The sequence below is a fragment of the Pan troglodytes genome, chromosome 12, assembly GCF_028858775.2.
Source record: "Pan troglodytes isolate AG18354 chromosome 12, NHGRI_mPanTro3-v2.0_pri, whole genome shotgun sequence".
NCBI lineage: Eukaryota > Metazoa > Chordata > Mammalia > Primates > Hominidae > Pan > Pan troglodytes.
Window position 1 is genome coordinate 113577559 of NC_072410.2, and position 24584 is coordinate 113602142.

General features: G+C 45.5%; 1 protein-coding gene across 7 annotated transcripts in view; it reads right to left on the bottom strand.

The window, feature by feature from the left end:
• ASAP2 (ArfGAP with SH3 domain, ankyrin repeat and PH domain 2) overlaps positions 1–24584 on the bottom strand; it is a 200340-nt gene that overhangs the window by 106166 nt on the left and 69590 nt on the right. For all 7 annotated transcript variants that reach the window (XR_010149630.1, XM_016946784.3, XM_016946765.3 and 4 more), the window contains exons 2-3: positions 22066–22138; positions 4009–4154 (exon numbers count right to left, since the gene is read on the bottom strand). Coding sequence is in view for 5 of the 7 variants with exons in the window: in XM_016946784.3 (XP_016802273.1) it covers positions 4009–4154; positions 22066–22138 (219 nt within the window). In the remaining 2 variants the exon portion in view is untranslated. The remainder of the gene's footprint in view (positions 1–4008; positions 4155–22065; positions 22139–24584) is intronic.

The following is a 24584-nucleotide window of genomic DNA, read 5'->3' on the forward strand; positions in this document are numbered from 1 at the left end:
CCCTGAAACTAGGCTGACTTCATAAGCACTTTAATTTCACACGTCACATTTCTGGAGCTGTCTGGTTTTCCCTTTCATCCTGCATCACCGCAGAGAAAATTCACAGACTTCTGCAGGTGAGAATCTCACCCATTAGTAAGAAAATCTTGCTTTATATTAAGCTGGCATTTCTCTGGAGATCTTCCAACTGCTTTATAAACATTCTTTCACGCCTCCAAGCAGGTAGGTGGTAATTGTTATTCTTTCTGGACAAGAGGTAGCACTGTGAGTCTTAGCCAGACAGAACTGAAATGTTTTAAATGCCTGAGGGAAAGCAAAAGCAAGGCTTGGAAGATATGAGATAAGCCAGATGTGACCAAAAACAGGAAGAAGAAGGTGCACAAAATTCCAAAAAAGGAGACTTCCGCCATAATCCGCTCCCCATTTGCCCAGCTTTGCAGGAGCCGCCACTTGGCCTTCCTCTGGCTGTGCAGCTTCCACACCGGCGATGGCCTGGAAAACCAGGCATGGTGAGTGCTAATTTTGGCTCATATAAGAAATTTTCTCTCTCTTTGATCTTTGCCAGGAAATAGGATCAACAATCTGACTTCCATAAAGTGCAAGTTGAAACTTGAACCCTTATGATCAGTCAAGAAGGTGACAAGACGCCATGGTTCCTTTAAATGTCACAATGACAACAACATGGGTTTGGAGTGTTAATACCTGGGTTTGAATCCCAACTCTGTCCCTCACTAGCTAAGGGCCCTGTAAGTGACTGCGTGCCTTAAGAGGATGGTGATACAAACTATCCTGCACAGCTGCCAAGAGGAATAAATGAAACAGAGTATCCTTCATGCATAGCCCAGTGATTGCTACACCGGTGGGTGCTCATCAAATCACTGCCACAGATACCTTTATTGATACCTTTACTCTCTGTAGAAAGCTGGACAGCAACTAGGACCTGCAGTGATATGTGAAGTATTAAAAACTGGCAAAGCCACAGGGTGGTGAGCAACGTACCAGCTGTAACATGCAGGCCCTGCTCTGCTTTCTGCTTTTGCAGGAAATTTTATAAAGGAGAAGGAGGGATTCCTTTTATTTAACTATGCAGCTGCCCTTTTGTTAACTGAGACTAGTTAGTTTCGTCCGGATTCCATGGTGTGGAGTGCTCCAAGTGGGCCTGCCTAGGCAAGGACTCCGAGCCTCCCAAGAGAGATATTAGCTGCTGCTTCTTTTGTTTTTGAGACAGGGTCTCACTCTCTGTCGCCCAGGTGGAGTACAGGGGCGTGATGTCAGCTCACTGCAATCTCCGCTTCCTGGGCTTAAGCAATTCTTCAGCCTCAGCCTCCCAAGTAGCAGGGACTACGGCCGTGAGCCACCACGCCTGGCTAAGTTTTGTATTTTTTGTAGAAACAGGGGCTCCCCATGTTGCCCAGGCTGGTCTTGAACTCCTGGGTTCAAAGCAACCCGCCCACCTTGGCCTCCCAAAGTGCTGGGATGACACATGTGAGCCACTGTGCCGGGCCAGATATTAGCTCTTCAAACCATTCAGGGCCTCAGTTATCTAATCTGTAAAGTGGGGATGACATTGACTGATCTTATGGGATTGTCATAAGAATTAAGTAAGCTATCCTGTGTAAGAGTCACCGGCTGGCTATAATCTATCCACACAATCAGGTATGGTATTATTATCTCCATGTTACAGCTGAGACAATCTAGGTCTAGATATCAGCTGAATAAAGGTAAAAGGGCTGTCTGGAAGTGAGAAGCAGAACCCGGGCCTCCACCCGTCTCCTATGTCGTCAGCCGTCCTGGGCTGGCTGCTTTCTAGGCCCCCTGCTTGGCAGTCCCGCTGGGACTTCCCTTCGCCATGATCCTCTTGGAATTCCCTTCCACTGCTTGCTTTCCTGTGTTGGGTCCTGTTTCCTGACTCTCAATTTCCTCTTTCTTGGCTTTTCCCTTCATTTTACTAAAACACATCCTTTAGGAGTTTCAGAGAAATGACACATGGGAGCCAAAGTTTTTAAGCCTTGCATGTCTGAAAATATCTTTAATTCTACTCTCGTCTTTGATTGGCTGGGCATCATTCCAGGCTGAGTTAGTTTCCTCACGATTTTAATGGCATTGCTCCATGCCGTAACGTTTCCAGTGCTGCTGCTGAGAAGTTCGCCACCATTCTGATTCTGAATCCTCCGGGTGCTGTCTGGAAGCTTTTAAGATCTTTTGCAAGTTCACACAGGGATGCCTCAGGGTAGGTCTTTTCCCTTATTGCGCTGGGTACTTGTGAGCCTCTCAACTTGGAGACTCTTCCGTTCCATTTTTAGAAACTGCCTTTAGATTTGTTGCATTGATGACATCCTTCTCTCTTTCTAAAACACCTGCCAGTTGGATGCTGGGCCTTGAGAATTAATCCTCGTCTTTTATCTATTTCCCACTTTTTGGTCTTTTTGATCTATTTTCTGAGAGATTTCCTCTACTCCAGCCCTTCCTGTTGGATTTTTAACGTTATATTTTCTTACCTTAGTTGTGTCCCTGGGCTTCTTTCATAGCATGCTGCATCCCAGTCTTCCTGTACGTTCATTTTTCTGCTATTTCTGGTCTCCCTCATGCTGGAGGCTGCTCATCTGTACTGAAGTGTGAGGCAGCAGGAAGCTAACAGGCAGCTCTGTGTGCATGGAAAGAGCTTATCCACCCAGGTGCGGGGAGAGCAGGCAGCCAACTGACTTTTCTACCAGGAGACGCCCTCCATGGCAGCATCTACGGATCTTTACCCTGGGCCCATGCAGTTTCTCCAGTTTAAAAAAAATCTCCACTCTTTCCCGACCTGGTGATGAGACCCCACCATGCATGCCTGCCAGCGTCCAGGGCACGGGGCTGAGGCAGGGCGAGGGCTCCACTGCTGAGCAGGTGGGCCGCCACTCTAGGATAAGGATGAAGGGGGATGAGCTCGACCAAAGCCCCAGGGGATTTCAAATTCCTCTAAGTGAAAAGCTCGAGCAGAGAAACAGTTTTTCACTTTTACCATTTCCTACAGAAATGTTCATAAGTGAAGACGAGGAGAAAGAGCAAGGGCCCGAGTGCTCCTGCTCTTCCCCTTCCCATTAGGAACTCACATGTGATGCTCCCTCATTTCTCCCCTTCTAAGGCCGGTCTCCCAAAACCACTGTCATCACCATCTCAGGAATGAGCTATGTTTTTCACTTGTTATGAGCTTCCTAACAGAGGACACGAAAAAGATGCTGTTGTGTGTGGCCTACAGAGAAAGCATTACTGAGTTCTTGACCTGGCCTTCCATGACCTTTAGGAGAAACTGGAGAAGAAAAACAGGAAAGAAAAGCTGGAGCGATCCCAGGGTCCATTCCACCCGGGCAGGGTCCCAAACAGCCCTCTTGGGCTGCCCACTTCTTCAAAATGTTGTCCCCATCACGAGGATAGCACAGAGCTGCCAGGCACAAGAAAGGCGCGATTCACCCACAGCACCAAGCAGCAGCCACAGGCAGCAGGCACCAGCGCTGCATTCCCACGGCTGAAAACCGAGGCATTGCTCTCAGTCCTGCTTTTTTTTAGGTTCTACACTTGGGAGCACAAAAGGCCTTTAAATATTCATGGTAATTTCTGTGCTTTGATTACAGGTTACCTTGCTGTGTAAGACGGGCCTGAAACATATTTATTAAATATTATAAGCTTAAATGCCTACTATAATTACCAGAAGGAGAGTAGTCTACACAGTTTAGAAACTATTAAAAATTCAAGTCAGAGGCCCTTAAGACGACGAATGCATTTACCCATTTTGTCCCATAGCTGTGTACATTTAAATTGCACAGCTGAATTTTAAGTCTTGTTAAAGTAAAAATTACAATTTTAAACTTTATCCCAAACTGACCCAATGTGTATAAAAACATAACTCTTTTGGGTACCCAAGGAACTATGAAATGCATTCCCAGTTTATCAAACAAACCATAAGTATCCTCTACTGAGCCACATTCCCAACTGAAGTAACCGCAGCATTTCATACACAGAGCTGCTTACCAGGTTTTTGAAAAGTGCTGTCAACTCCTTTGTAAACACTGAGAACTTCAGGAACGCACTTCCTAAATCTGGGTCATCTCTGCATACGCAGTTGCCGCCAAACTTCTCCAGAGCCTGGGTGTACTGCTCTTCATTTTCCACGTGAGCTGCAACAGAATGAGGGAGGTGCTGTGAGTCTCAGGCATGCCACCCTCACTCCCCACCAGGTTCTTCTCGGTTGTGAATAACACTGAACACATCAGCAGAAGAAAAATCTGAGAAAAGTCAAGCTGCACCAGGAACAGAAATAGCTTCATCATCCCGACAACAACCCGTGGTGCCGGCAACAGATCCCAAAGAACAAGTGTGGTGTGCAAGAGGGGAAGCCCTTGCCCACGTCCAGTGGTCCTCAGCATATCAGATGAGATGGCCACACACAACATTTCCACCTCTCCGGGGACTCTTCCTTCACCAAATGATGGCACAAGTCACCAGACTCAGCCCCCTCCCAGAAACTCAACCACAGATGCCCCATTCCTCTCTAGCCTGCAGCCCAGGACTCTGATTCAGAGCCCCACACAGCAGCTCCTTCTCCTTTTAATACAGCAACAGCAGTGGTCTTTGCAGCTCCAGTGCCTCTGCTCAGGATGCAGCCTCTACCCAGGGGCCCTTCCCTCCCAAACTCCTCTGCATCCTACGGACTCATGCTTCCTCCAGGAAGCCTTCCATGACTCTGCCCTACACCCTGGGTATTTCACTGGCACCTCTCCTATTCTTGCACTCAGCATGTTATATTGAAATAGTCTGGTAAATGTGTTCCCCATACATTGGATGTGCTTAGAGTTGACAGACTAAGTTGTATTCATCTTTGACGAAGTCGTGTGCCTGAAATATTAGACAACACACATGTTGTTTGAGCAGAAAAAACATACCAGGTGCTTACATCTCATGGCATTTTACTATCATTAGGCCTCAAAGTAGCACCTGAAAGAGTGAAAATCTGGACTCTGGGTCTCTGGCACAGTGGTTCTCAATCCCTGCTGGACGCCAAAAGCATGCATAGATTTTCACCAAACTCTAGACACCACCATCCCATCTCAGACCTCTGATTTAAACCGTGGGTAGGAATGGGGGAGGGGACACAGGTGATTCTGGTAAATTAATGTGGTTGAATATAATTCCCTCACTTCTAGGTCAGGCACTTTCAAAGGAAACCAGCCAGTCTATAATAAAACAACTTCTATCTGCATGGCTACCTAATTTCTATGTTTTCATCAGTTCAATTGGAAATATAACACAACTATTTACAGGCACAACAGGGCAGCCAGACCTGCGGTGTGAACCTGGATGTGAACTCCACCAGAGACAGCCTTAGTGCTGCAGCTCCTCCACCAAGGGACAGATCCTGAAAGCCCCTCTGTAGCTCCCGAATTCCTTCTCGGGGAAATGAGACCACTGTCAGCTAACGCCAATGCCTAGGCTGGGCCTGACAATGAGGGAAAACGAGGGAACATTTGTTCCTAGAGGGCAGTCCTGGACCCTGAGCCAATCCCTATGACCTATGAATGGTCTGCTCACCCATCCTATGGGGGAAGCACCATGTCTTTGACCTCCAGTGGCATTTGGGGGACTACAGGGTTCTAATGGGGATCTAGCAGACACAAAAGAAAACTCACTTCACTGTTTGAGTCTTTTTTCTTTTTTAACATTCCAGTAAAGAGCCTGAGAGTTCTAGATAAATTAAATGAATTTCTGAGACCAGATTCAGCAAACAAATTCTGACAGAAACATACATGTGCACACACACCCCCCCGCAAACGCAGCTCCTCAGGAGCCCTCAGAAGATCTAGGTTCCAGTCCTATGTCCGCCTGTAAACATCTGTGTGACCTTGGTAAGTCACAGTGACGCTGGGCCTGCGGCATCAGCTACATAAAGGATAAAAACCTGCTGGGAGAAGCTCTCAAGGTCAGAGGAAGAATGAAAGAATCAGGTAAAGAGACTCAGTTTACCACACTTGGCGCATAACCAATAACACTAACAAAAGTAACAGCAGCAACAGGCGTCACTTATTCAAAGCACAAACTTCACATATATTTTTTCTAAACTTCGTAAGACATGTATTATTTCTCATAACACTATTAGGCAATTAGGGCTCAAAGAGATCAAATAATTCATCCAAGGAAACACAGAAAGTGGCAGAGCTGGGATTCAAACCCAAATTTTCTGATTCCAAAGTCCACTCTCCTACTCTACTACACGATGTTTGTTTTCATCGTTAAAAAGTTTACCTTGTCAAACAAAAGTATCTAATTTTTAGATTTTTAAAATCCAGTTTCACAGATGGATCAATAATTCCTTCTGTTTTACTCTATTTATAATTCTAGAGTGTGGTTAACAGTGAAGGATAGGTCCTTTCAAACCACATACTATTTTTAAACTATCTCAAAATTAGCGGTCAAGACATGGGCAGTTTAGTTTCATTGGGTTCAGGAAGGGAGCTGGTGGCCACAGGCAGGCATCTGTCACTACACACTGTCTACTGCATGACAGAAACAGGAACGCAACCTCCATGGTCCTGCTTACTCCCTCGCTCACTGCTTTCTGAGCCATGGGTCTTTCAAGAGATGCCAAAGGAGGGGAGCTGGGCCGTGGTGTCCTCCTTCACGGTGCTGGGCAATGAATGCAAAGCCCAGCAGGAGAGAAGCTGAAGACTCTATGCAGCCTCGTGGTGTCCTTCAAACCAAGAGGAGGACTGGACCTCAGTGTTGCTCTAAGTGAACACCCAAAGGGAAGGGACTTCGTATAAAGGTCAACGCCTACTAGGTGGCTTGTAAGTCTTTTGTTCAGTTTAACCTGAGCACTAAGAGTTGGCTATTATTATCCCTATTTTCTTCTGAATCAAGTGCAGTTCAGAGAGTCATGTCACCTGCCCCAGACCATAGAGTTGGTAGGAGGATCGGTGTACTTTATTGACCACGCAGGCTGCCTCCAGCCCTTGGTCCTCCAGCCCTTGGTAGGAGAGAGGAGCCAGCCTTCTCACTGATAGTAGACTTTATGTTCCAGCACCAAGAAATACAAAAGTACTCCTTATCATCCCTCCTTCTGGGCTCCTCAACTGACTACCTGGTGTAGGTTAAGTTTTTTTTCTTTTTAAAAAAATTATTGGCCGGACACGGTGGCTCACACCTGTAATCCCAGCACTTTGGGAGGCCGAGACAGGTGGATCACCTGTGGTCAGGAGTTTGAGACCAGCCTGGCCAACATGATGAAATGCTGTCTCTACTAAAAATACAAAAATTAGCCAGGCGTGGTGGCGCATGCCTGTAATTCCAGCTACTCGGGAGGCTTAGGCAGGAGAATCACTTGAACCTAGAAGGCGGAGGTTGCAGTGGGCAGAGATCGCACCACTGCACTCTAGCCTGGGCAAAAGAGCAAGACTCTATCTCAAAAAAAAAAAAAAAATTCTTGTCCTTATACATCTTCTAAACGATGCATTGATCCCCAGCAACCCCAAGGTGATCAATTAGTTCTTTGGCTCATCATCACCATCATCATCTCATGGATTTACGTTTACAGTGCTTTCATCCACTGCAATCAGCACTGTCTTCTGATGCTCACACTGTACCAGTTTAGGTCAGTGGGAATCTTTGTGCACTGGTCTAGTTGGGGATTTTTAGACGTATTTTTCATCCTGCAAATGAACTTGAAGCTTCCTGCTGAAGCCCATAAGCCCCGTGTCTTCCTCTAACACCTAGCACGGTGCCCACCATGACAACAGCCATCGCTCCATCAATAACATGGCACTGACTGACCCACTGCTCCAGATCACCCCAAGGTGAAGATTTTCCTACTAGAGAACAGAAAATCATTCAGTGCCTTTGTTTTTCTTTTGCCAAAAACAACCTTAAAACAGGAACCTAAAATAAATAGCTTGGGAATAAAGTTTCTGGAAAGATCTCAAACTGGGTCTATCAGCTTTTATTTACAGAATTGTGAAAGCTGTTCTTCTAAAAAGAGCTCACACTCTCACCTCCCCCTTGTTCAAATGTATCTTAAACTCTAATTCTCATTAATGATCCAGATCCAATAATCACTGACCTGGGAGGGACTTTGGAAAATAAGAATCTGAGTCACAGAGACCATGCTAGGACAAGACTTTGTTTCTTCTCAATTCTAAGCCATCACCCCTTTATCTCCCCCACCTCACTGCACGAAACCCACCAATCCCTGCAAAAGGATGAACTGAGAGACTCTGGCGGAGAAATCGATCATGAAGCCAGCGTGCATGTGTACATACGGAGTTTAGAGGCAATGACTAGGTTTTGTTGTGTGCTTTTTTAGTTTACTGGATTCTGTTATTTAAAAAAACTGGTATCAAGGAGAAGGCCCAGTGCAAATTGTTTCAGCAAAAATTGCTGGATACAAAAAGGACAAAGAATGGCTCCTTTGCGCCCCCTCTACGGGCCACACATGTAGATACGGCTCTTGACAGGTCAGTGTGGCCCACAGCACAGTGAGGAAGCAAGCCACCAACACAGCACTGCCAGAGGATGGGCGTCCCCCAGCCAACTCACCTTCAATCACCTCCTTTTTCATCTCAAACATAAAACTTACTATTTCCAGCCCTGCAACAGGGATGTGACAGTATGCTGGGGTGAGATACAAGGACACATATGCTCATGGCTGGGATGAATGCCTGGGGAAAGATATGTCAATCTATGCACTGATCACTTACAATGCATCAGGCAATGTGCTGGGCGCTAAGGACTCAGATGGCAAGGAGACATTGAACTGAGGCTCCAAGGACAGGTAAGACTTGTCGAGTAGAGAAGGAGCAGATCACATTAACAGACAGGCATTAGCCCCAGGGGAATACCAGGGAGTCCTATGTGTTCCCACTGTTAATAGTTTCTCTGTTTTTGTTTTGTTTTTGTTTTGAGATAGAATCTCACTCTGTCGCCCAGACTAGAGTGCAGTGGTGCAATCTCGGCTCACTGCAACCTCCAACTCCTGGGTTCAACTGATTCTCCTGCCTCAGCCTCCCGAGTAGCTGAGACTACAGGTGCACACCACCACTTCTGGCTAATTTTTGTATTTTTAGTAGAGATGGGGTTTCACCATATTGGCCAGGCTCGTCTTGAACTCCTGATCTCATGATCCACCCTCCTCAGCCTCCCAAAGCCACCACGCCCGGCCTACTTTCTCTGTTTTAAAGCCCCTGTCTGCATCCAGCTCTCCACTCTCAAAATCGCCACAGGGCAACACAGGTCTCATTGTCCCCACCTCCTCAGGGCTCCTATACTCACTGCTGAGTCCTTTCATTCCATGGATCCTGAAAGATGACCTAGTCTAAACATGGAAACCAAAGCTCAGAGAGGGTGATGACTTGCTCAAGGTCACACAGTGAGTTTGCAGCAGAGCTGGAACAAGAACTCGGGTTTCCTGACTCTGAGTCCAGTGCTCTTCCTCCCACAGCAAAAACCGTTTCTTCATTTGCTCATGACATTGTCACTATCTTCAGCTCTTAGCCTAGATAAGAGCTAAGAGCTGAAGACAGCGACAATGTACAACCTTCCAGTCAAGTGCATGTACCATTAACCTGAACACCAAGTGCTGTAACCAGCATAACAGAAAGAAGGCAGGGTGCACCAGCCTCATGGCTGCCCAGCCCCAGCCTCCTTGCTGACCCAACAAAGAGCCTCCAAACCCCTGCTCCAGGCCAGACCACAGGCCACTTGGGAATCAGGCAGAGGAAAAAGCACCTGCTGACACCCCACATTCCAACCTTCCACGCAGACAGCTCGGCGAAGGGAGCGTTTAAGGAGAGACATATGTTCTCTATGGCAGCAGCCTGGTGGAGACTCTCCCTAGATGGATGACATGACGATTAATACTCAAATGTGTGTCACGACACGAATGTTGTGATGTTGTGCACAACTCTGCACAGCGGAGACCATTTCCTCCAGCTGTCGGCTGTACATGCCACCTGTTTCCAACCTCACTTGTGGCGCATGATCTCACGGGAATAACAATTTCTTCAAATCAAACATCATCCCTGTTTCTTAACAGGGTCTCTACTTAGTGGACATCTCGTGAGAGAGAACCATTTTCAGAACTTTATTTCTAGAATCATCCCAACTAAACAGCTGAAAACATATTTTCATTTCCAATTTACTAATGTGTATCATTCTTCTGGATAATCCCACTTCCAGAAATCTATCCTAAGGAAATAATCAAGGTGATCAGAGATGTGTGTACAGAATATTTATAAAGAGTGAAAATTTAAAATGTGTTAAGTTCCAACAATATGAAAATGGTTAAATTAACAGTATTTCTACAAAATGGAATATTATGTTGGCTTTTAAAATCATGATATAGGAATATGGTAGGAGCAGAAAGCCAAGTTTAAAAAAAGGAGGACACAAAATTAGATATTTAGTCTCAATTTTGCAAAAAGTAAAATGTAGAGAGGAGGTTGAAAAGATAATACATCAAAATGCTAACAGTGGTGGGGAAAACTGAGCACTTGCTAGCAGTCAATGAACTGTCATATGCAAGGCTGTTATATACTAGGTCCCAGGCCAAGTGCTTTCTAGATGTTATTTTATTCTCCTCTGAGTGGACAAGGAAACAGACTGTCAGAGTGTGAACAAGCCCAGGATCCTGCAACTTCTAAGAGGCAGAGCTGTGTTCCAAGTCGCAGTGGGCCTCAGACCCAGCGCTCACCTGAGCCTCTGCTGGTTATAAAGATACTGAGATCCTGCCAGGCTCAAGACTTGCTTGCTTTAGTGCTTTTCTGAACTTTCTAAATTTTCTAAACTAAGCTTATCTTAGCTTTATAATAACAACGTAAAGAATAAATAAAACTTTAAAAAGAAATCTGAAGCACCAGCTCTAATGGCTAGATTGTTACAGTGCTCTGTGCCTGTGCCTATTAAGAACATTAGGCCGGGTGCAGTGGCTCACGCCTGTAATCCCAGCACTTTGGGAGGCCGAGATGGGCAGATCTCTTGAGGTCAGGAGTTCAAGACCAGCCTGGCCAACAGGGCGAAACCCAATCTTTAATAAAAATACAAAAATTAGCCAGGAGTGGTGGCAGGTGTCTGTAACCCCAGCTCCTCAGGAGGCTGAGGCATGAGAATCACTTCAACCCAGGAAGCAGAGGTTGCAGTGAGCCGAGATCGTGCCACTGTGCACTCCAGCCTGGGTGACAGAGCGAGACTCCATCTCAAAAGAAAATAAATAAATAAATAAATAACATTAGAATCTGTCTTTCTCTCCCAAAGCTTTCCCTGGACAAGGTGACAGGAGGGAGACAGCCTTCGGAACTGAGTATATCTGTATCATCTTTGACAAGACAGAAGTAGCCACAACCAGAAGGGGTTGAACAAGAATGTCCTCCCTATTCATAACCCCTGAGAGCTCCCGTGCAGGATGAGCAACTGGAAGGATGCCTCTCACCGGCTTCTTCCTGCCACTTCCTCCGCCTTCTACAACACCCCAGGCTTCTTCCACTTTCAATACCCATTTCCATCATCTTTCCTAGGAAGTCCCTTGGAATGTGATTCCTCAAGAAACAGCCAGTCTTTGTGGATGGTACCCCAGGATGTATCTAGTCTGGTTGTGTTCAGCACAGGCAGCTAGCAATGGAGTTCACTACTAAGGCCAAGGTGTGCGCTATTAAAATACAAAACCTGTTGTCTATGATCATCCCATCCTCTTTGATCCTGCCTTATATTAATGATCCCATCCTTCCAATGATGTTCAAATGAGTTCAAAGTCTGTGTGAATAACTAAACGTCACCCCAATTACCTCCCTGTGAAGCTCCTACTGCTTGTAGGAGTACACTTGGAAGGCAGGTGAGAGGGTGAAGAGTGGAGACTGGGCTACTGCATATTTTTTTTATGTTGATGGTTTCTGTCCCTTTAGGCTTTAGAGTACAGAATATATCCACATTTACTTTTATTCATTCATTGTGTGCTTCCATTACGGGTCAAGAATATTTCTGGTTACTAAAGAATAAAATCCAATCACACTGAAAGTCTATTCTGCAGCAAGCACTAATGAACACAAAGATTCATCAAACAGAGCCCCTACCCTCAAGAAGCAAGCATCCAATAAGTGAGAAAGACTCAGCCCATCAGTTCAGTGCAGCGACACAAAGGCAAGAAACAGAATGAGCTCTGGGGAATTCAAGGTGCTTGCTGTGGCCAGAGCATGGGGAAGGGCTGGAGAGTCAGGCAGGAGCCAGAGATGAGGAACTTCATCCCAGGTAACGGACAGCAGCCAAAAGGCTTCTAAGAGATCTGCATTCAAGAAAGATAATAAACCTTGGTACCTGCCAACACACAACTTAGCAAGACAAAGATAAACATGCGAAAACAATCCACTGTGATGTAAATTACACGAGGTGGAAACACAGCACTCTATGGGGAAAGGAGTACATTTTCTGGGGGCTGGTAACAGAAAAGGCTTCTTGGAGCAGATGACATTTAAAGGAATTTCCTCATTGAAAACGTAGTATGGCATGAGATTAAAACTGAGCTACCAGCTGCTTGACTCACCCTAGACTCTCCTTAACCAGAGAGCTGCTTCCATCCTAGGGGTGCTCTGAGACCAAATCAGGGAAGGAGAAGGGGGTTGGAGGTGGTGGGAAGGGGGTTTCACTAAAAAACTTGCAGGGCTCTCCTTTAGCCTGGAGACAGGCTACCCCAAGGTGTCTGGGGTTCAAAGCCAAGAGGTGAATTCAACATTTGTTGTATGGGGAGTACAAGCTATTAGAAATTTTACTCCCAATTATATTCACATCCTTTAATGGAGGAAGAGTTCATGTTGGCAAAGCAATCTGATTCGCTACATTACAGAATGTGCATTTTGCCAGGGTAAGCAGCTTTCAGCCCTTCATTTTTGCCACGTCATACCCCATGACCCCATGCTCACCACAGTGATGACTTAAAAACACACCGCTGCCCCCACCCAACTCCATGGAGGGCACAGCCCCTGGGAAGCAAGCTGACTCCTGTGGTTTCACGAGATCCTGGAGCCTCACCCTCAGGGACAAGCAGCCCTTGGAAAGTACATGGTCTCTAAAGCCTCAGATAGTAGCTACCATGAACACTGTGGAGATGACATACGTGTAAAAATATCTTTCATCCTTACAACTCTGCAGGATTTTACAGATGAGGAAACAGATGAAGTCATCGTGTTGATTTGGTAGAAGATTTAAGCTCAAGGTCTGAGCTTTTTTGCTTGGTAGGTTGGGTTTGCGGACAGGTTTATGGGGGTATGTGCATCCCAAACAGTGTATGCAAAATTATGTAAAGGTACCTTTTCCTGGAGGGATCATCCAAAACAGCCTTCTTATTTTTACTGATGTCTATGATAACCAAAAGATTAAAGAACCACTGATGAAACTGCAGCCCCATGTCTTACAGATGCATGCGGCCACCAGCTTGGCCCACAGACTGGCTGACTATAAACGCCAGCCAAATTAAATAGCAGATACTTCTGAACCAAAGTATGATTCATGCCAACACTTGGACGTTAGTTAAGTCACAGACCTCTGTGTTCCTTCAGAGGTACCCTCCTTCCATGACTAATGCAGTGGTCACTGCGGACAGGATTCCACAAGTCACCATCTAAATTCCAATCATTGTTGTTAGCCAGCAGCGGGGAGAAGGCTGGACTCCAGAGTCTCACAACTGGAAGACATCTCCAGGGCCTTCGAGCCCACGTCCTCACCTCCCTCTACAACTTCCTCAGAGACAGAGGCCGTCCACCCGCTGCAGGAACCTTCCAACCACCAGCTCGCCGCTCAGTCTGCTCACCCAGTTATCCTCTTCCTCATATCTGAGTCAAGGCTTGCTCTTGTGAAAGCCTCCTCTAGAGAGGAACAAATACTATGTCTACCTTCCTCAGCCACAGAAAGCCCTTCATGTACGCCCTCTCCCGCCCCTTCCGAAACCAGGAGCCCCACGTCCTTCAGATATCCGTCCTACGAGGAGGTTTCTCCATCCCTAAGGTTTTCAGGTTCTTCTTTAAATGCTGCTCTTACAACTAAATAATGAAACAACAACCTTATTTATAAGCACCAAAGACTTCACTGAGGTCATGTGTGGCTCACCTTTGGGGCATGTGCCACGTACTGGCTCACACTGACCCTGTAATCAACCAAAACCACCTGGAATTTTTCAGAAGGACTACGATGGCTCAGCCAGGTGGCACGTAGGGTGCTCCCCACGTTGCCGCTTGTTTTCTCCACCGTGTGCCCCCAGCAACTTCCTGCCTCAGCACCAGGCAGCGTGCCGCAGCAGTCAGAAGCAGAGACGGGGACGCTCACCTGGTTTTGAATCTGAGCTCCTCCAACTGTTGGCTAGATGACACTGGCAGATCGCTACTCAGTGCCTCTGTGAGCTCATCTGTCAATGGACAGGACCTAACTCACAAGGCTGTAAGGATGGAATTCACATAAAGTTTTTGTTTAGCTTTATAATACAAATATTCTAACAAATACCTCATGAGTATTTATTACCACTATGCTTCCACCCTCGTTTGTGAATATCAATAAAAATATTCTTTATCATCATTTATCATCTATTCCTTTTTAATCACACATGGTGTACATAAATTTTGCATCCTGAATTTTATTGCTGAAGATTTCATGACAAGCATTTCTCTTCCTGTTGCTGTATAAACATAATTCCAGCAAGCAGCTAAATCCTAATTCAGCTATATATAGGAGGCATCCAATTTCTCACTTTGATAAGCAGTGCAACAACACAGTGAACATCTTTGTGCATGGATCTCCTTCCACAAAAAGACTGTTATTTTTCTTGATGTGTACCACCAAACTGCTTTCCAGAAACTCTGCGTGCATGTTTTCAGTGCCACAACAATGGAGCACAGTACTAGTTACTGTAAGCTTGCCAAACAGTAAAGATTATTCTGATTTTGTTATTTTCTCATGTAACAGGTAGAAATCAGATACAGTATATATATATATATTTTTTTTTTTTTCTTTTTTTAAAAAAAATCCTTTTCCTTTTTTTCTGTTTTGGAGACAGGGTCTCACTCTGTCACCCAGGATGAAGTGCAGTGGTGCAGTTTCAGCTCACTGCAGCCTCAACCTCCCAGGTTCATGTAATCTTCCTGCCTCACCCTCCCAAACAGCTGGGACTACAGGCATACACCATCATGCCCAGCTAATTTTTGTATTTTTTTGTAGAGGCAGGGTTTCGCCATGTTGCCTAGGCTGGGCTTCAACTCCTGAGCTCAAGCGATCCATCTGCCTCAGCCTCCCAAAGTGCTAGGATTACAGGCGTGAGTCACCGTGCCCAGCCAGTATCTTCTTAATGCACAGTGAAACTTCATTTCCTCAACTATTATATATATTTGTTCTGAACTGCCCTGTTCTAATTGATAATATCTACAATACAAATAGTTTTCTGTATGAATTTGAAGTGTATTTTAATATCATATTCCAATTAACACTGCAAACAACAGGCAGGAACACACACACAAAGTTGTTGTATTCTCATTTTCTTTTGTATGTGGGAGATGGTAAGGATTTGAGGGAAAATCAGCATTTCTTTGTACTTTCAAGAATGTGATAATTTTCTAGGATATTCTGATTGAGGGTAGGAATATCACTCTCGATAAGAATGTTCTAACAAGTCCTTATGACAGAATAATTCTAGAGAAGTGAAAATGAAAATCTTCTGTTGCTTCCTTCTTGATAGAGATGAATTTTTCCACCCACTGATATGTCAAACAGCTAAAAATGTTAGCTTCAACTTCCTGGGGTGTGGAGGGAACACCTTTGGGCTGAGCCAGAGCTTGGGAAATTTTAGACAAGTAAGAGTTTTAAAATAAATATGAACTTTTTTTAAGAGGTCAGATAGCAATCCATCACTGAGTAGCAAACAGTTTCTCATAAATCATTATGACAACTGCTTTTGGAAACCCAAGCTAAGACTCTCCAGAAAATACAGCTGGCTGGGTTGCCATCATTTTGAAGACTGGGAGCAAACATAATACACTGACTATTGTGGAAGAAGACTACTGTTTTGTATATACGTGGGACATGCAGATACCCTTTTGTCCCAGTTCAGTGTTTGAAGTGGGGATGGGGGTTTCTGAGGTAGGATTCTCAAAGTCCAGTGCCGTCACCTGGGAGCTTTTTCAATTAGCAAATAAAATACTCAGGCTCCATCCCTGACCTGCTGAACCAGAAACTCAATCCCTATTTTAACAAGACCCCGGGGTATTCTGATACGCTCTCCAGTTTATAACCACTGCTCTAATGCAGGGATTCAAAAACTTTTTCCTAGAAAGTCAGAGAGTAAATATTTAAGCAGGGCACTAACCCCATCATGAGGGCCCCACTCTCATGCCCTCATCTAAAGCTAATTACTTCCCAAAGGCCCCATCTCCAGACACCATCACACTGTGGGTTGCTGAGGCAATACTGAGGTTATTGTGCAGGTAACGATGGTAAGAAACCATTCTTAGCTTTCAGGCTGTGAAAACACAGGTGTCTGGCCACAGCTTTCCAGCCTCCATTGTAAGGCATCTTAAATCTTCCTTCTACATAAATCCATATAAATCCTCAAAGAATAGAATACAGGGCCTGTCATAACACACACCACTTACATCTAAAATTGTAAGTTCACCCCTCCTACACTAAGAAAGCAGTGTAAGTACATACAGCAGGAACCTGATAATGTATAAACACTCAGTATTTACTGGGCACCTATTACCCGCCCACACCCATGGCAGCCACTGCAAGGAACACACAGGAGGTATGTCACAGCTGTCACACTTACCACGTGTATGTCCAGAACCATGCATGGCACTTTTTCATGTTATCTCACTTAATCTTCACTAGCAATCCTATGACCTATTAAATTCCCATTTTACACATGAGGAAATTGAGGCTCAGAAAGGTAAAATAATCGTCCTAATGTCACAGGCTTTTTGAGTGGCATTGCTAGCTTTTAATCAAGGGTTCTTGGATTCTAATACCTATGTCTTCTTTATCCTAAATGACACCATCTCCCAGAATTGGTCTTTCACCTCAAGGGCTTCTAATTAACTGAGAAAAGATCAACAGATACAAAACTACTAGAGAACAATCAGGAGCAATATTTAAAGTGTTAACAGTGCCTGCATGTTAGGTACCCTTTAATTTGTAGCTGAACAAAACAGTGGAAACTGATTCAACCTCCAAATCCTAAGAATTCAGGAGAGGTGTGGTAGACAGAATAACGTCTCCTCCACCACCAGATGCCCACCTCCTAATTCCCGGAATTTGTGAGTACGTTATGCTACTTGGCAAAGAGGAATTGAAATTGTGGATGAAATAAAGTTGCTAATCAGCTGAACTTGAGATGGGGAGATTATCTGGATTATCTGGATGAGGCCAATGTCATCACAAGGGTCCTTATATGTACAAGAGGGAGGCAGAAGAGTCAGTGTTTGCTATGGGACTGAATTGCGTCCCTTCCCCCAGATTCATATATTAAAGCCCTCATCCCCAAGGCAATGGTGTCTGGAGATGGGGCCATTGGGAAGCATAATAATTAGGTTTAGATGAGGTCAAGTGGGTGAGGCCCTCCTGATGGCATTAGGGTCCTTATAAGAGGAGAAAGTGGACAACTTGCTTTCTCTCACTGCCATGTGAGGGTACACGGAGAAGGCAGCTGTCTGCAAGCCAGGAAGGAGAGGAGAGCCCTCACCAGAACCCATCCACACTGACACCCTGATGTTGGACTTCCCAGCCCCCAGGCCTGTGAGAAAATAAATTTCTGCTGTTTAACCCACCAGTCTATGGTATTTTGTTATAGCAGCCTGAGCCATCTAAGTGTCAGAGCAATGCAGTGTGAGAAAGACACCACCGGCCATGACCAGCTTTGAAGATGGAAGGGAGCCGTGAGCTAAGGAATGCAGGTGGCCTCTAGGAGCAGGAAAAGGACACCGATTTCCCCTGGAGCCTCAGGGAAGGAGCCCTGTTAACATCTTCATTTTAGCCCAGTGAGACCCATGTCGGGTTTCCCACGGCCAAACTGAAAGATAACTTTGTGCCATTTTAAGCCAACTCATGTTATGGTAATTTGTTACAACAGCAATAAGAAACTATTACAGGGAGGCCGAGGCTGGTGGATCACTTGAGGTCAGAAGTTCGAGATCAGCCTAGCCAGCATGATGAACACCCATCTCCACTAAAATTACAAAAATTAGTTGGGTGTCGTGGTAGACACCTGTAATCCCAGCTACTTGGGAGGCTGAGGCAGGAAAATCACTTGAGCCCAGGAGGCAGAGGCTGCAGTGAGCCGAGATCACGCCACTGCACTCCAGCCTGGGCAACAGAGTGAAGCGCCATCTCAAAAAAAGAGAAAAAAAAAAAAAGAATCTATTACAAGAGAGTCAAAGAGGGCTATGCTGAAGTCAAAGAGAGCTAAGGCTTGATGAAAATGGGTGGGGAAGCAAGGGCAGGTCCCCTGCAGGTGACTGGGATGGGGGAGCCCGTTTACAGACTGGGTGGGGCTGTGCAAAGACACAGAAGTACAGCTGGCACACACTCAGGAAGCAATGGCAGGCCAGCGGCCTGCAGTGAGGGACACGGGTACAGAGATGGGTCGAATGGGGCCAATCTGTGACAAATCAGGAAAGCAGGCAGGAAATCTTGGTCCCAAAGAAGTTAAGAAACATGAGACAAGACAAGGAATATGGCAGTATGAAGCATAAATGCTAATTTATTCTCACTGTTCTTTCAATCATACATAAAATGAGTGCTCTTCCTATACAGGAATTGCCTTTGGTCTTTATTCTCGTGATCAAAACACTATGGGGACTTCTCCTTTGGAGCCAGCTGCCTTCAGAGCCCATGACTGTAGTTACAGTGCACCGAAGCCAACTGTGGTCGCTGGCACTCAGTCCCTTCTTGAATATGCCTGACTTATTTCTGACATCTAGTTCTAAAAAAATTTAATCTATCCTTAGACTTCTCTACTAAATATATGCAAAAGAACGTGCTACTAAAAGCAGTTCTAAGGAGTTCTAAAGACACTGTGAACGATGTCAGCAACATGACAGGAGAAAGTATCACGTTTCCTCAGGTGACTTCTTTGCAGTAGACAACGCTTGTTCCGAAATAAAGATTTCAGGATCAGGCTCTGGTTTTAGGACTTAGGACTTTTCAGGACTCAGACTCATGACCTTAGAATAACTCAAACTTGGCATGACATAATAGATGGCTAAAGGATGACAAAAATAGGAGACCCCCTCCAAGGTCACATGCCAGGCTGTTATGTGCGGGGCCTCAAAAAGGACATGAGCCCAAGGAGCTACATTAAAATCCCAGCCCTGTCACTGCAGAGCTTTGTGACTTTGAACAAACTTCTCAACTTCCTTGGACCTCAGTTTTCTTTCATAAAGTGGCAAATGCTATTTTAAGCAAACAGCAGAGCATGAGCAGAGGGAAGAAGGCATAAAACGTGGCTCTCTGGGGAAAACTGCAAGTTATTTCAAAGAAGGGCACAGAGGAGTCCAGGTGGGGAGGGTCGGGACAGGTGGCCTGAATCCAGGCAATGCACAAGAGCTCGGAACTCATCTGGTGCTCTGCAGTATTTACTCACCTGAGGCTCACAGTGGGGTGATCAGGGGAGGCAGTGACAGTTTCATCGACAAATGAATTGGGAAAGGGTTAAGACCGATAACCACTCACAATCCACATTACTAGCACATTAAAATCTTTGGATGGATCTGTAGTAAGAGAACCATCTTTATCCCAATTGCCCTAAAATTCTGAAGCCCACAGAGGCCTTCCTTCTCTCTCCCATGCTCTGGAACTGACTTCCACGAACTTCAAAGAGGGTGATGAAAAAATGCTATCGAGTTTTAGGCAGAGAAGTAACACCAGTGGGGTTGCATTTTAGCAAACGACGCTGGGGGGTGGGCAGAAATAGGAATGAGGTTTGTGGCACACGCTCAGCAATCTAGGTCAGCATGGCAAATTAGACAGAGGTGCTGTTAAATTCCTGCAGGCCAGCTTCCTGACACCGAAGCACTAGCGCCTTCTCCCTTCAAATGCAGGGCTGTTTATAAGCTGTACCACCAGCCACTGGGCCAGCCTTGGGAGTCACACAAGTCTCTCCTCCAGACGAGCAGCAGCTACACAGCCAGTGTTTGCATAAGACACAGATTATTTCATTTTTATTTCTGATAAGAGCAACCTTTTCAACATATGACTATAAAATCATTTTTGAGTCTGACCAGAATATCAAATATCCCTCGAGTTATAAACTCAAAAAGTCCAAGTGAACGCAGTAAAAAAAAAAAAAAAAATCTTCCAATACTTTTTGAAATCTGGTGCTTGTCAATGAAACTGGGCGTACCATTTCTTAGTGACTCACTGAAGTCTTCAAGATGTCACCCGTGTGACAGACACACTGAAGGCATGGTGGCTTTGAAACAGAGTGGGCCACTCACTGCACACAACCCTGACACAGCAGTAAGACCATCAGGGTCTGAGCTCCAGCTGCACAGACATCTTGGGAACACCCTGAACTCTCTGATCTGCAGGTTCCTCATTTGTATAAGGAGAATCAGTTGTTGACAAGATTAGCACAATATACAGAAAGCACAAGATACACAGTAAGTGTTCAAAAAAATCAAAACTATCATTATTGCTCCCTGCCCCACACTTAATCCAGGTAAAAAAGCTAGAGACGGATGGCCACCTTCTGTATGAGTTTTAGAAAAGGCCTGTCAATTTCCGCTGCTGTAATTCTGACTGGGGTTGGGGTGAATCTTCAGATCAGTTTGGGGAGGCCTGACACTAACAGTGGTGACTCTTCTAACCCCTATGCATCACATATTTCTCATTTAGGTCTTCTTTCATTTTGGTCAGCAGCGTTTTGTACTTGTTGATGTAGGATTCCTGTGCGTCTTCTGTTAAATTTGTTCCTAAATACACTTGGCAATGCTCAACTGTAACATCATCCTGCACCTGGGATTTCCTGCTAGATTCTTCCCGATTGTGGCTTGCACAGCTCTCATGGGGGCAGAATCAAGAGCAGCAATTGGAGCTTGTGCCCGCCCTATTGTAACTGGTGGCGGGGGGAGGGGGGAGCAGGTGGAATGTGTACTTCCAGGCTCTTCCCCTTCCCTCCTGACACCACGACCATCTAAGGCACTCCCTGTCCTCCTGCTCCAATCACCCCTTTCACTAAAGAAAGACACCATGAGGGTGAGGGGACACAGTATAGATGAAGGGACCTGACTACTTCAGTGGGAGCAGACCCCAGGCCCCTCCTCCTCCCACCCTGTCACCCAAACTCTATCTGCACCTGAGCAGGGGCAAGCTCCCCTGAACAACCCATCAGCCCTGTTTCAGTCTCTCAGGGACTCCTCACAGTTCCTAGCCCTGCAAGGCTGCCACCTTTTTGTTGCTGAATGAAACTATATAGTCACTTAATGACTTTTAAAAAATATTTTGTATCACTCGTAGGATTTGTACAAGGGAAGGTATGCTACAGGTGACCTACTTGTCATCTTTAAGCCAAAAGTTGCATGGGTTTAAAAAATATATATGTGTAAAAAATATATATGTGTAAATCTAGATCAAATATTACTTTATGTTTGTCTATTTATTCATTTTCTTCCTATACTAGAAAAGGCAAGACTGGGTAAAAGAGAAACGGAAAGGGCACTGTGACACAATTAACAGCAAAAACCAAATGACAGAGGCAGGAATGAATCCAGGCCCCCATCAGCCAGGCTGACAAAGTGGGTACGTGCAGGACAATGCTCCAGAAAACAGGAAGTGCAACGTGGGACAGACAGCACGGAGGATGACAGGGGATGACAGGGGACGAAATCCCACATCTGAATCAGACGACTGGCAAAACAAAACGTACTTCCGAAAAAGAAACATCCCAGCTCACCTCTGTGATCTGCATGCCCCGATAAAAGAGTCTGGCTGGCTCATTCGTTAATGGTCATCAATATTATGGTACCAGGACTTCAAATGCGACATTTTCCACACAGAAACCTCTAGGGAAGGATGTATACTCACCCAGCCCAGAGCTGTTGATTGCTTTCACGGATTTCTTCATTTTGTAAAGAACCATCCGATCCACGTCCAAAGCCTAAAATGTAGAGAATACAGTCATTAAACCGTGTTTGTGCTGAGACCACACTAGCAGCGAGCACCACGTTGAGTGCCACTCTGACGGCCCTGCTTGCCTCTGCCAGGTCCCTCGGCACCTGTTTCTGGGAGACAAGCCCTCAGTGTGGTGTGGAAGACTGGTTTCCAAATGGCACTAAGCAGAAGTTTGTTGGCAATTACTGAAAACCAACTCCTCCTCCTGCAGCATGCAAGCTGTCTCCTGCCCACAGCACCTGCTGGACGTGAGCCCTCTGCAGTGAAGTGAGTTACCCCAGCCGAACCCTCAGTTCTCCCTGGTTACCAGCAAGACTCCGGGATGCCCCTGCCTGCCAGGGACTCCCATCGTGCCTGCACCCCTCCCCCCTATAGAGCCCTAACAAGGTGGAGGCAACCCCACTCTGGATTTGGAAAAACCCAAATATCATTAGCTTGTAAGCTGTGTTAGAAGACGGGTCCTATTGCTTCCCGAGCCTCAGATTTCTTCTCCAGAAACCAGCAGGAACAATGCCCACTTTGCAGGGTTGAATAATTAGATAGAGGTACTCTCATATATAATATTCAGCAAATGTTTATAGACCAGCTACTACACGGCAGTTGTCTATGGCACTCACAATGTCCAGCACATAGGAGGTGTTCAAACAGTTATCTGTTCAACGACTAATCACACCCGGAAATTTAACTACACCTTGACTTTCACAACAGATACAAAGGTAAAAAGTCCTTTGTTCTTTTTCTTTTTCTTTTTTTTTTTGAGAAGGGGTCTCGCTCTGTTGCCCAGGCTGGAGTGCAGTGGCACGATCTTGGCTCACTGCAGCCTCTGCCTCCTGGGTTCAAGCAATTCTCCTGCCTCAGCCTCCCAAGTAGCTGGGATTACACGGGTATGCCACCATGCCCAGCTAATTTTTGCATTTTTAGTAGAGACGGGGTTTCACCATGTTAGACAGGATGGTCTCAAACTCCTGACCTCAGGTGATCCACCTGCCTCAACCTCCCAACATGCTGGGTAAAAAGTCCTTTTAACCCACTTAAACAACATAGAAAAGCAAAGGGTGACTTGTGACTGGAGGGAGACAACATTTGTGAACTGGGATAGCGATGCCAATCACAGGCTATCCTATAAAAACTAAATGAAGCACCCTGCCCTACAGCTACTGGCACACAATAACTACTGCTATTGAGTGTCCATTATTACCCCATGTGAGTTTAGATCATAAAAACCTGCAACAACCTATCATCAGAAACACAGCACAGCTCCTCAGAGCAATGGATTCTGGACTTCCAGCCTTCCTGAAATCACCTTTTGAACCAGTTTTCAACAGCAGAATCATAAGCCCTGGTTCTAATGCCACAATGATAATTTTATTGGATGCTAAAAACAGACATGATTAATGCTGGCAATTTTAAATGGAAAAATGATCACAAGGCACCAGACATTTGACAGAGTGGCTGCAATACAAAGAGAAGTTATAATCATGTCATTATACATTTGTCCAAGCCCATGGAATGTACAAGAGTGAGCCCTAAGGTGAAGTAAAGATATAGGTGAGAGTGATGTGTCCCTGTCGGTTCACTGAGGGTCACCAGCGTACCACTTGTAGTGCGGGATGTTAATAGAGGAGGAGGCTATGCATGTCAAGGGGAATGGGTATTTGGAAAGTTTCTGTATTTTCCATTCAATTTTGTTGTGAACCTAAAACTAAAAATGTTTATTTAAATAAAAAAGGCATTCTTTCCTGCCATACTAAAGAGTAGAGAGTTACCGATACAAGATAATCAAGATTTCTTATATGGAGTTAACTCGTATTTTCCCAAGTGGTTATCTCTGATCCATTCCTACCTTCCTTCAAGATACAAAAGGGGACTTGGAAACAGTAGTAAATAACTCAGGACAATCATAATTAAATTCTCTTTCTCTTGCAGTCTCATCACTTTTCCTCCCCAATCTTCCAGCCGCAGACTCGCGGGACCTGGGCCAGGCTCAGCCAGCACCAGTGGGCAGACTGAGGTTGTGCTCAGGGCTGTGCCAGAAACACCAGTTCGCGAAGCTTAGACCACATGTCAGACAGCACAGCTCTCACACGTAGAGGTGCCAGTTCACTGTGCTCCTCAGAGCTCTAAGTTCCCCATCCCAGGAGAGGGGCCATTCTTGAAAAGCACATTTGATCTGTGACCGTGCAGCCTAGCACTCTCGCAGAATCTGGGCCGGCTCCAGGCTTTGCCATTGGCTCCAGCAGGATCTGATCCACACTCATAATATTAATAAAAGCCACTCCTCTTTCTAAGCCTCCCCACAGACAGTGGAAGACACCAATGTCAGCCTGTCAGGCTCTCTGGAAGCATTAGAAGTCAGCCACCATTCTTACTAAGCACCTTCCATGGGTCAGCAAGTGTAAAGGGAGAAAACACCTCACGAATAAAGAAGAAAG